General features: G+C 41.5%; 1 protein-coding gene across 1 annotated transcript in view; it reads left to right on the plus strand.

The window, feature by feature from the left end:
• The window catches only part of deptor (DEP domain containing MTOR-interacting protein), an 86,012-nt gene that overhangs the window by 17,126 nt on the left and 56,460 nt on the right, over positions 1-12,426 (plus strand). The window contains exons 3-4 of the mRNA XM_034175190.1: positions 5,068-5,246; positions 10,242-10,365. Coding sequence (XP_034031081.1) covers positions 5,068-5,246; positions 10,242-10,365 — 303 coding nt within the window. The remainder of the gene's footprint in view (positions 1-5,067; positions 5,247-10,241; positions 10,366-12,426) is intronic.

A 12,426-nucleotide genomic window follows, 5' to 3' on the forward strand; every position in this document is an offset into this window, starting at 1 on the left:
TGCCCACGAGGGTTCAAGCATGTCTGATGTAATCACACGTGATTCAAATCCATATGGTTTTTGAAAAAATAATAAGGTCGGATACTTTTCTAATAGACCTCGTATTTTGTTTTCTGTTTAGCTGTATTGTTGTTTTGTTTTGTGTTTGTAAATATTGTATTTATTTTTTTTATTTAACCATGTGTGTCGAAATAAATAAATTCAATTCAAATTAAATTCAAAATAAAAATTCAATTCAATTTTTAAGTTCAAGTCCAGAGATGATTTTGATGAGCAGATCTGGCAACCCTGACTCTGACAGGTAATTCCAAGATAATACAATAAGTCAGATCCTGTAAACCAAAAGGAAACGACCACGAGGTGGACAAATATTGCTAATCATCATCATCATCAACAACATCATGGAACAACTGTTTGAGGAAAGAACCTTGTGACGGTGAATAAACTTTACATATAAATGAAGCTACTATTTGGTGAGACTGAGGTCTGTTGCTTGTTCTTTTTGGGCTGCTGGCTCCTCTGGAGTCTTGGCAGAACAGTGAGTGAGACGAGCTGGGCACGCTCTGACTCTGCTGTCACCGCAAATCCGGGCTGATGCTTGCCAGCTGTGCACAGGCTCAGCAAGAGCTGCCTGATGCTTGGCCAAAGCTGGAGTGGGCTGTTCCGTGAGTTCAGTAAAATGTCAATGTCAGTGTAAAATGTGTTGATGTAAACCCATCATATGGGCTGCCTTCGGATGCAGGAGATGTGTTCAGGCCAATCTCTGGTCAGAGGTATCAGAGGTAGCCGGCTTTGCCCGGATGAAGAATAAATGAGCCTTTTCATTTACATGCTTTACCCAAGAGTGCTTAGATCATTTTTTTCTTACGTCCTCTAGTTACCATGTTTTAAGCATTTTTCCTTGTTGGAGGTATGTACTTTGTGAGTACTGTAGTTTAAGTATAGCTTAAAACCACCACATTGACTTGCTGATTCCATAGTTGTGCTTATTATTTTTTTGTCTAGGCTCAGCAGTTACCAACTTATAAGTGTTCCAACCAACCAACAATATTTATATATTTTTTATTTATATATAGTTCATTTCTCTTCATCAGAAAAAGTTGTATAAATGATAAATGCATAAGGTATAATTAAGTAAAAAGCATAATGCAATGCTAAAATACCCTCATCTGTATGTGCATTGTCTTCTTTATAATTTGCAGTTGTTTAATTGGTTTCCCAGTGCAAAGTGTGTGTGTGTGTGTATACAGTGAGGAAAATGAGTATTTGAACACCCTGCGATTTTACAAGTTCTCCCACTTAGAAATCATGGAGGGGTATGAAATTTTCATCTTAGGTGCATGTCCACTGTGAGAGACATAATCTTAAAAAAAAAAAATTAAAAAAAAATCCGGAAATCACAATGTATGATTTTTTTTAAATAATTATTTGTATGTTACTGCTGCAAATAAGTATTTGAACACCTGTGAAAATCAATGTTAATATTTGGTACAGTAGTCTTTGTTTGCAATTACAGAGGTCAAATGTTTCCTGTAGTTTTTCACCAGGTTTGCACACACTGCAGCAGGGATTTTGGTCCACTCCTCCATACAGATCTTCTCTAGATCTTTCAGGTTTGGAGTTTAAGCTCCCTCCAAGATTTTCTATTGAGTTCAGTCTGGAGACTGGCTAGGCCACTCCAGGACCTTGAAATGCTTCTTACGGAGCCCCTCCTTAGTTGCCCTGGCTGTGTGTTTGGGGTCATTGTCATGCTGGAAGACCCAGCCATGACCTATCTTCAATGCTCTTACTGAGGGAAGGAGGTTGTTTGCCAAAATCTCACAATACATGACCCCATCCATCCTCCCTTCAATACGGTGCAGTTGTCCTGTCCCCTTTGCAGAAATGCACCCCCAGAGTATGATGTTTCCACCCCCATGCTTCACGGTTGGGATGGTTTTCTTGGGGTTGTTCTCATCCTCTAAACATGGTAGTGGAGTTGATTCCAAAAAGCTCTATTTTGGTCTCATCTGACCACATGACCTTCTCACCATGCCTCCTCTGGATCATCCAGATGGTCACTGGTGACTTCAAAACGGGCCTGGCCATGTGCTGGCTTGAGCAGGGGGACCTGCTGCCCTGCAGGATTTTAAACCATGACAGCATCATGTTTTACTAATGTAATTTTTGTGACTGTGGTCCCAGCTCTCTTCAGGTCATTGACCAGGTCCTCCTGTGTAGTTCTGAGCTTTCTCAGAATCATATTTACCCCACAAAGTGAGATCTTGCATGGAATCCCAGACTGAGGGAGATTGACAGTCATCTTTCTTCCACTTTCTAATAAATAATCAGTTGAGATGTTGACAGAGTTTTGTCTTCTACCAAGCTGCTTGCCTGTTGTCCTGTAGTCCATCCCAGCCTTGTGCAGGTCTACAGTTTTTGTCCCTGGTGTCCTTAGACAGCTCTTTGGTCTTGCTATGGTGGACAGGTTGGAGTGTGATTGATTGAGTGTGTGAACAGGTGTCTTTTATACAGGTAACAAGTTCAAACAGGTGCAATTAATACAGGTAAAGAGTGCAGAATAAGAGGGCTTCTTAAAGAAAAATTAACAGGTCTGTGAGAGCCTGAATTCTTGCTGGTTGGTAGGTGTTCAAATACTTATTTGCAGCAGTAACATACAAATTATTTAAAAAAATCATACATTGTGATTTCGGGATTTTTTTTTTCTTTTTTTTTTTAGATTATGTCTCTCACAGTGGACATGCACCTAAGATGAACATTTCAGACCCCTCCCTTTCTAAGTGGGAGAACTTGCAAAATCGTAGGGTGTTCAAATACTTATTTTCCTCACTGTGTGTGTGTGTGTGTGTGTATGTATGTATGTATGTATGTATGTATATATATATATATATATATATATATATATATATATATATATATATATATATATATATATATATATATATATATATATATATATATATATATGAGGTGTATTAGATAAGAAACCGACACTTTTTTTTTTTTTTAACTATATGGATTTGAATGTCATGCGATTACACCAATCATGCTTGAACCCTCGTGCGCATGCGTGAGTTTTTTCACGCATTGGTGATGTCATTTCCCTGTGGGCAGGCCTTGAGTGAGATGTGGTCCCGCCCTCTCGGCTGAATTCCTTTGTTTCACACGCTGCTCGAGACGGCGCGCGTTGTTTTATCAAAATTTTTTATATAATATAAATATATATAATAATAATATCCGAGTGGACACTATTCGAGAAATTTAGCTGGTTTTTGGTGAAAAGTTTAACGGCTGATGAGAGATTATGGGGTGTTTGTTGCTGTAAGGACTTCCCACGGAGCGGGACGTCGCGCAGCGCTTCCAGGCGCCGTCGTCGGCCTGTTTCGACCTGAAAACATCCTAATTTAAGGCTTAATTCACCCAGGACGTTGTGAGAGAACAGAGAAGATTCAGAAGAGGCTGGCATGAGGACTTTATGCGGACATTCCACTGTTTAAGGACATTTTGTAATGAAAGATGTGCGCGCAAATTCGCCGAGTCGTTTCCATGACGACTCGGTGAATCTGTGTGTGCCACGACAGGAAAAACACCTCCGTGTTGAAAACCATTTGTAAAATTCAGGCGGCTTTTGATGGCTTTCAACAAGTGAGTAAGTGAGAAATTGTTTAACAGCTTGGGCATGTTCCAACTTGCCCGTTAAGGTTTCCAACGGAGGTGTTTTTCCTGTCGCGACCCCCCCGCGGTCGGGTCCGGCCCGACATGCGACTCTGCCCACACGTTCTTTCATTGCAAAATGTCCGTTAACAATGGAATGTCCGAATAAACTCCTCATGCCGACTTCTTCTGAAAGTTCTCTGTTCTCTGACGACTTCCTGGGTCAACAGAGCCTGAAATGTGGAAGTTTTCAACTTGAAACAGCGAGACACTGTCGCCTCGAAGCGCAGATCGCCGTCAGGCGCCGTGGGCCGTCCTTAAAGCGACACTACCAGACCAAAATCTCTCATCAGCCGTTAAAATTTTTACCGAAAACCAGCTGAATTTATCGAATGGTGTCCACTCAGTTGTGCCTTATAGTTTTGAAAAAATTTTTATCAAACAAAGCAGCAGTCTCTGAGCCATTCCTAAACAATGAAAAAATCGACGAGAGGGTGGGCCACTCCTCACTCAAAGACTGCCCACAGGCGAATGACGTAACCGACAGGCGTGAAAAAACTCTTGCATGCCCACGAGGGTTCAAGCATGTCTGATGTAATCACACGTGGTTCAAATCCATACGGTTTTTGAAAAAAATAATAAGGTCGGATACTTTTCTAACAGACCTCGTGTGTGTGTGTGTGTGTGTGTGTGTGTGTGTATGTGTATATATATATATGTGTGTGTGTGTGTGTATTGTTATTTACATTAATTCTTAAGATCATATTGTCTTACTTACTATTTGTACATGTTTAATCAAGCCCGTCTATCAATCATAAGCAACATTTATGTTTAGGAGCTTTTGACAAGAGTGGAAGTTAGCTTTGTTAGTGGAAGTTGGCGTGCACACTGAAGTCCGCAAATTGTCATTTAAACCACTATAGAGGTGTTATCAGGTTACAAAAACAGCGTTTTCAGTTTCATGTGCCGCTCTACTCTGATTGGCTGTCAGCTCCACCACTCAGAACAAAAACAAACAAAAAAAAGGAACAGAATGAAACAGAATGTGACTTTTTAACCTCTTAAAATAAGTCAAGGTTAGCCATCTTTGAACTTGTCCAAGGTCTGTGTCCCAAGAATGTTCCCCATGAATTTGAAGACTGGCAGTAATAGGACTGGATAAATGCTGAGCACGGACAGACGGATACAAAATCTTCTCAATACCTGATGGCCTCGGTAATGAATGAATTTGCTCAATTCTGTGATTTAAGTTTTAAAAAAAGAAGCCAAGTGTTACAGTCATAGCACAGCCCTGGGTTCAGTCATTACTCAACATTTATGTTTTAGAAGTGCAGTATGTCAGTGCATTGTGCATAATTAAAGGGGTCATTTGTAGTTAAGGGCATTCTGTGCATCTGTCTCACTGCCTTCTAGGCTCCGGCTGCATGAAGGGAAGGTGATCAAGGATCGGAGGCACCACCTCCGAACTTACCCTAACTGCTTTGTGGGAAAGGAGCTTATCGATTGGCTGATCGAACACAAGGAGGCCTCAGACCGCGAAACGGCTATCAACATTATGCAGAAGCTTTTAGACCAGAGCATCATTCATCACGGTAAGACTGATGTGAGAGTGTGACACCATGTATCTCCGGAAGGCTTCCTTAAATGGACTGCATTTATATAAATGGACTGCATTTATATAGCGCTTTTCCATCTGCATCAGATGCTCAAATTGCTTTACACATCAATGCCTCACATTCACCCCGATGTCAGGCTGCTGCCAGGCAAGGCGCCCACTACACACTGGACGCAACTAAGGGCCCTTAGTGATTTTCCGGTCAGGGTGGGATTTGAACTGATGATCCTCTGGTCTCAAGCCCAATGCGTTAACCACTAGACCATCACCTCTCCTTCCTTCCCCTGCTTTGTCTTTCTTTCTTTCTTCTGCAATGTTTTCTGAGAATGATTGGCATTCCATAATAGATGTTGCTCTTCCTCTCTCACTTCCTGCCCCCACTGCCTATTACCTCCTCCACCTCTGGTTCAGCTGGGACTTGAACAAGCAGCTGTCTGTGCTCTGATCACTGAGCCGCCACACCCCATGTCTCACACTGAGCCAACATTAATAACACTCATCACGTACACACCGTCATCCAGAATGATCTTTTTAATAACAACAAATCAAAGTAATTAAATTGAGGCCAAAAAGAAACATGCAATTTATCAAAAAGAACATTTTACCAGCACGTCATCAAATTATTTACTGTATCAGATTGTGTTCTCCTCATTTTTGGTCCCAGAGTTAAATTAATTAATTTATTTTTGTTATTATGGTAAAAAATATGAAGAGAACTAACACAAAGGAAAATCAGTGGTGGCTTTTGTTGTTGTCTCTGTCCATTAGTGTGTCAACACTAATGGACATTAAGCTACCTGTCAACAGTGAGTATTTTGTGCTGTTATTATTCAGTGTGTGTTTAACTCAGCCACATGGGGTGTGCAGCCAGTACATTCTGAGTGCCGGTGCCAAGCCCAGATAAATGAGGAGGGTTGCGTCAGGAAGGGCATCCGGCGTAAAACAAGCCAACCCAACTATGCAGACTAAGAATCGAATTTCCATACCGGATCGGTCGAGGCCTGGGTTAACAACGTCTGCCACCGGTGCTGTTGCCCAAAGGGTGCCGGTGGAAATTGGGCTACTGCTGGGCGAAGACGAAGAAGAGGAGGAAAACATTTCCACAAACAGCGGGAGAAGAGGAAAACTAGAAGGGTGGAAATGAGAGTGGGGACTTTGAATGTTGGTAGTATGACTGGTAACGGGAGAGAGCTGGCTGATATGATGGAGAGGAGAAAGGTAGACATATTGTGTGTGGAAGAGACCAAGTGGAAGGGAAGTAAGAGCAGGAGCATCGGCGGTGGGTTCAAGTTGTTGTACCATGGTGAGGACAGGAAGAGAAATGGTGTTGGGGTCATTTTAAAGGAAGAGTATGTTAAAAGTGTGTTGGAGGTTAAGCGAGTGTCTGACAGGGTGATGAGTGTGAAATTGGAAATTGAAGGGGTGATGATGAATATCATCAGTGCATATGCCCCACAGGTAGGTTATGAGATGAAGGAGAAAGAAGATTTCTGGAATGAGTTAGATGAGGTGGTGGAGAGTGTGCCCAAGCATGAAAGAGTGGTGATAGGAGCGGACTTCAATGGCCATGTTGGTGAAGGGAACAGAGGTGATGAGGAAGTAATGGGTAGATATGGTATCAAGGATAAGAATGTGGAAGGAAAGATGGTAGTTGATTTAGCAAAAAGGATGGAAATGGCTGTGGTGAATACCTACTTTAAGAAAAGGGAGGAGCACAGGGTAACATATAAGAGTGGAGGAAGGTGCACACAGGTGGACTACATTCTTTATAGGAGATGCAAGCTAAAAGAAATCAGAGACTGTAAGGTGGTGGCAGGAGAGAGTGTCATTAGTCAGCATAGGATGGTTGTTTGTAGGATGACTTTAGAGGTAAAGAAGAAGAAGAGAGTGAGAGCTCAACAAAGGATCAGCTGGTGAAAGCTGAATGAGGAAGACTGTTGTGTGAAATTTAGCGAGCAGGTGAGAGAAGCACTGGATGGAGGGGAAGCAATCTTGGACAACTGGAAACGTACTGCAGATGTGGTGAGGGAGACAGCTAGGACAGTACTGGGTGTGACATCTGGACAGTGGAAGAAAGACAAGGAGACTTGGTGGTGGAATGAAGAGGTCCAGGAAAGCATAAGGAGAAATAGGTTGGAGGAAAAGTTTTGGGATAGTCGGAGAGATGAAGAAAGTAGACAGGAGTACAAGGAGATGCAGCGTAAGGCGAAAAGAGAAGTGGCAAAAGTGAAGGAAAAGGCATATTGTGAGTTGTACAAGAAGTTGAATAGTAAGGAAGGAGAAAAGGACTTGTACCGATTGGCCAGACAAAGGGACAGAGCTGGAAAGGATGTGCAGCAGGTTAGGGTGGTTAAAGATGCACATGGTAATGTGCTGGCAAGTGAGGAGTGTGTGTTGAGAAGGTGGAGGGAATATTTCAAAGAGCTGATGAATGAAGAAAATGAGCAAGAGAAAAGGCTGGATGATGTAATGAGAGTAAGTCAGGAAGTACAAGAGATTAGTAAGGATGAAGTGAGGGGTGCTATGAAGAGAATGAAGAGTGGAAAGGCATTTGGTCCAGATGACATTCCAGTGGAGGCGTGGAAATGTCTAGGAAAGATGGCAGTAGAGTTTCTAACCAGATTGTTTAATAAAACCTTGGAAAGTGAAAGGATGTCTGAGGAGTGGAGACGAAGTGTGCTGGTTCCTATTTTCAAGAACAAGGGTGATGTGCAGAGCTGCAGTAACTACAGAGGCCAAAAGTTGATCAGGGAAAGAGCAGTAGAAGCTAGGCTTGGAAAACAGGTGAAGATCTGTGAGCAGCAATATGGTTTCATGCCAAGAAAGAGCACTACAGATGCAATGTTTGCTCTGAAAATACTGTTGGAGAAGTACAGAGAAGGCCAGAAAGAGTTACATTGTGTGATTGTGGACTTAGAAAAAGCTTATGATAGGTGCCAAGAGAAGAGCTGTGGTATTGTATGAGGAAGTCTGGAGTGGCAGAGAAGTACGTTAGGGTAGTGCAGGACATGTACAAGAATAGTGTGACAGCGGTGAGATGTGCAGTAGGAATGACAGACTCATTCAAGGTGGAGGTGGGATTACACCAAGGATCAGCTCTGAGTCCTTTCTTGTTTGCAGTGGTGATGGACAGGTTGACGGATGAGATCAGACAGGAGTCCCCATGGACTATGATGTTTGCAGATGACATTGTGATCTCTAGTGAGAGTAGAGAGCAAGTTGAGTCTAGTCTGGAGAGGTGGAGATATGCTCTGGAGAGAAGGGGAATGAAAGTCAGTAGAAGCAAGACTGAGTACATGTGTGTGAATGGGAGGGAGCCCAGTGGAATAGTGCAGTTACAAGGAGTAGAGGTGGTGAAAGTAGATGAGTTTAAATACTTGGGGTCAACTGTTGAAAATAATGGAGAGTGTGGTAGGAGGTCAAGAAGAGAGTGCAGGCAGGGTGGAATAGGTGGAGAAAGGTGGCAGGAGTGATTTGTGACTGAAGAACATTAGCAAGAGTGAAGGGGAAAGTTTACAAGACAGTAGTGAGACCAGCTGCGTTATACAGCTTAGAGACGGTGGCACTAACAAAAAGACAGGAGGCAGAGCTGAAGATGTTGAGATTCTCTTTGGGAGTGACGAGAATGGACAAGATTAGGAATGAACATATCAGAGGGACAGTTCAGGTGGGATGGTTTGGAGACAAAGTCAGAGAGGCGAGATTGAGATGGTTTGGACATGTGCAGAGGAGGGACCCAGGGTATATAGGGAGAAGGATGCTGAGGATGGAGCCACAAGCAGGAGAAGAAGAGGGAGGCCAAAGAGGAGGTTTATGGATGTGCTGAGGGAGGACATGCAGGTGGTTGGTGTGACAGAGGAAGATACAGAGGACAGGGTGAGATGGAAACGATTGATCTGCTTTGGCGACCCCTAACGGGAACAGCTGAAAGAAAGAGAAAATTATTCAGTGTGTGTTTTTGTCACACTTTCCTCTGCCTGTGGTAACAACGAAAGTTTTATGTATTTATTTTTAAAAACAGATTTTCACCTCCTTTGAACTGGACATCCTGAATGAATTAATCTCAGATGAGTTTAAATCTGAGGTTGATTGTTGTTCCCACATTACTGAACACCACATTGATTTTTGTAATTTATTGTCTCTCGGCAGCCTTTTATTTATTCACTTATGTCAATAACTGTCTCTTTTTCATATTCCTACATGAACCAATCAGCCACAGAAAAATACATAAATATTTGTTTTACATAAATTCTAAACCTTCTTGCTTTAAATCTTGAAAGCAGAATTGCCAAAACTCTATTCATCCCAATCCTAATGTGGTACCATGTTTAGATCGGCAACACAGCTGGTTGTTTTTATTTCCAAATACATCATCAGAACAAAAAAAAAAGTCTTGCCTCAGTGAATATCTCTGAATTAATCTGCCTATTGAATACCACGGTGCACAAGTGGGATTTCACTCGATGAAATGGCGGAATAAATTTTTATATTTTACTGTCATTTATTCCTGTATTTGGTATTTTCAGGAAATGCTTTTGTGCCCACTAACAAGAACACAAAACCTGTTTTTGTCCATCTTTGGCAAATTGGTGCAGTGGAGATCAAACACATGCGAGTATGATTTTGACAAAAACTGAGGGAAGAAAAAAAAAAACCCAGTTTGCATACTTCTGCTTTTGTCTAGGCACACTTTGTGTTGAATCTTGAATTGAATATACATAGTGCTTTACAGTGATGCCTCACATTCACCAATTCACTTGCACATCGATGTCAAGGTGCTGCCATACAAGGTGCTCAACCGTACATCGGGAACAACTTAGGGATTTAGGACCTTGCTCAGTAGCCTATGTCTTATGTCCTGTGTCTTTATAATAATGATACTCATGATCCGCCGTCTTCACGTGTCAGTCGCGCTGGAGGTCAGCACTTTGGACAAACTAACTTCTTTGTTTCTGTCCTCATTTCTTTTCAGTGTGCGATGAGCACCGGGACTTCAAAGACATGAAGTTATTGTATCGATTTCGTAAAGATGACGGCACATTTCCGCTGGACAGTGAAGCCAAGGTGTTCATGAGGGGACAGAGGATCTATGAGAAGTATGGACACACCCTGAAAACACATCTAGTCTGACTAATAGATCTATGAGAAGAAATACTAAATATTAAGAGTTGTTAATACAAACAAGAACCAAGATACCTCTGTCCCGCTTCTGTGTAGTGTGTGTGGACACATTTTTGTGAACACGGTACACATGACAAACACATGCACCGTCACTATTTGAGTTTATTACATTTTAGCATTGTTTGTTGAATATTGTATGCAGGTTCCTTTGGCTTCACCCTTTTTCAGTCTGGGTTACCACAGTAGATCTGAGATTGATGTGCATGTTGATTTGGCACAAGCTTTACGACTGGCGCCCTTCCTGATGCCACTCACCATTACATGGAGAATGGGCAGGAATGGTCTTCAACAAGAACCTTCTGCTCTGGAAACAAGCATATTAACTACTTGGCCACCACATTGCCTGATTGTTGAATATTGTATATTATTAATAACTACATCATGGCAACAAGCCTCCACGGGTGCAAACAAGCCAGTGAGATGGTGCCAGTTGGCTGGTTTGGGATAGCGTTCTCTTTCTCTGGAGAGCCGAGGCTCATCAAGCCAGGAGAGAAGCACGGCATTGTCTTCTTTTAATCTTCTGTGATGCAGTAGTCGCAGTTTTAAAGTACAAATTCATGGCATTTAGTTGTAATCAATGAATACCAGTGTTGCGTGTTTAATGTCCGTGTGGATTTGTTTGTGCCCAGTATGACGTACCTCCATGGTGATAACTGCTGTCTTATGTCACCTTGCTGAAGGGTGCTGATTTGTAAATACTACAGTTTTTAAACATTGTAAAGTGCCTAAAAATTCACTGAATATTAAGCAATTCAAGTGCCCCCTTGAAAGAATTTAATCTCATTTCAGTTTGCATAAAGGAGAATAAGTGCTGCTGTGCTGTTTGCAGCACTGCCTCTTTAATGTTGGTCATCTGTCGTTGAGTGTTTGCGGTGGATTGATGTTCAGCAGGTGTAGTTCTTGGATGCTGCTGCCATTTATTTAGATTTATTTTAATTGTTCTTAGTAAGCAGAGTATTTGCGTTGTGCTTTCCAGTGTTTTTGCTGAGCCGAATGTCTGCAGGAGGCTAATAAGAGTACATTGGAAGCATGTTTACAGAGGGTGACTCACAGTATTTGTCCAATGAAAAACTATATTTAGATACCACTAATTGAACTGCTTTTGTTTGTCATCACTTTTGTCAACATTTTTCCCCAAATAACACAGAGATTCAATTCCCAGGCTTTGGAAAAGCTGAGATTTATACAAGCTCATATAAAACTTGCTCTTATGGTAGACGAAGGCACAAACAGGAAATGACACAAAACAATTCGGAAATGGCACAAAAAAAAAAAAAAAAAAAAAAATCACAATCCTGAAATGGCACAAAAAAATCTGCCCATAGAGGAAAAAGCCACAAACACAACATTGTCATGGTCTGATCTCTAATTCGAAAGACAAATATTCCTGCTACATTTTCAGTTTTTAATTTACATTTAATCGCTACAACAAAAAAAGTCAGAAGCACTGTGATAAACTATTGAACACAGTGTTTCTTCAATAATTTGTTTTTTATTTCTAAGTTTCAACTATAATTTAAATCTCAAGGAACATGAGAGTATAGCATAGAGGGTGAAGAGCTAAAACTTTTTTCTTTACATTACTACAGTATTGTCGTAAAAAATGAATCGTAAGGACAACTGTGAAGTAGCCTGTCATTACTTTGAGGTTCTGCAACTATTTAATTTTAAATTATTGTTTGATGATATATACAAGGTTTATTAGAAAAGTATCCGACCTTATTATTTTTTTTAAAAAACCATATGGATTTGAATCACGTGTGATTGCGTCAGACAAGCTTGAACCCTCGTGCGCATGCGTGAGTTTTTTCACGCCTGTCGGTTGCGTCATTCGCCTGTGAGCAGGCTTTGTGTGAGCACTGGTCCACCCTCTCGGTGGATTTTTATTGCGAATAAATGTCTGAACGATTTGGAGCTTTGCTGCATCATTTTTTTTCCAGAAACTGTGAGAGACCTCCAGGTGGACACCATTCGAA

Source organism: Thalassophryne amazonica, chromosome 7 (genome assembly GCF_902500255.1).
Source record: "Thalassophryne amazonica chromosome 7, fThaAma1.1, whole genome shotgun sequence".
Taxonomy (NCBI): Eukaryota; Metazoa; Chordata; class Actinopteri; order Batrachoidiformes; family Batrachoididae; genus Thalassophryne; species Thalassophryne amazonica.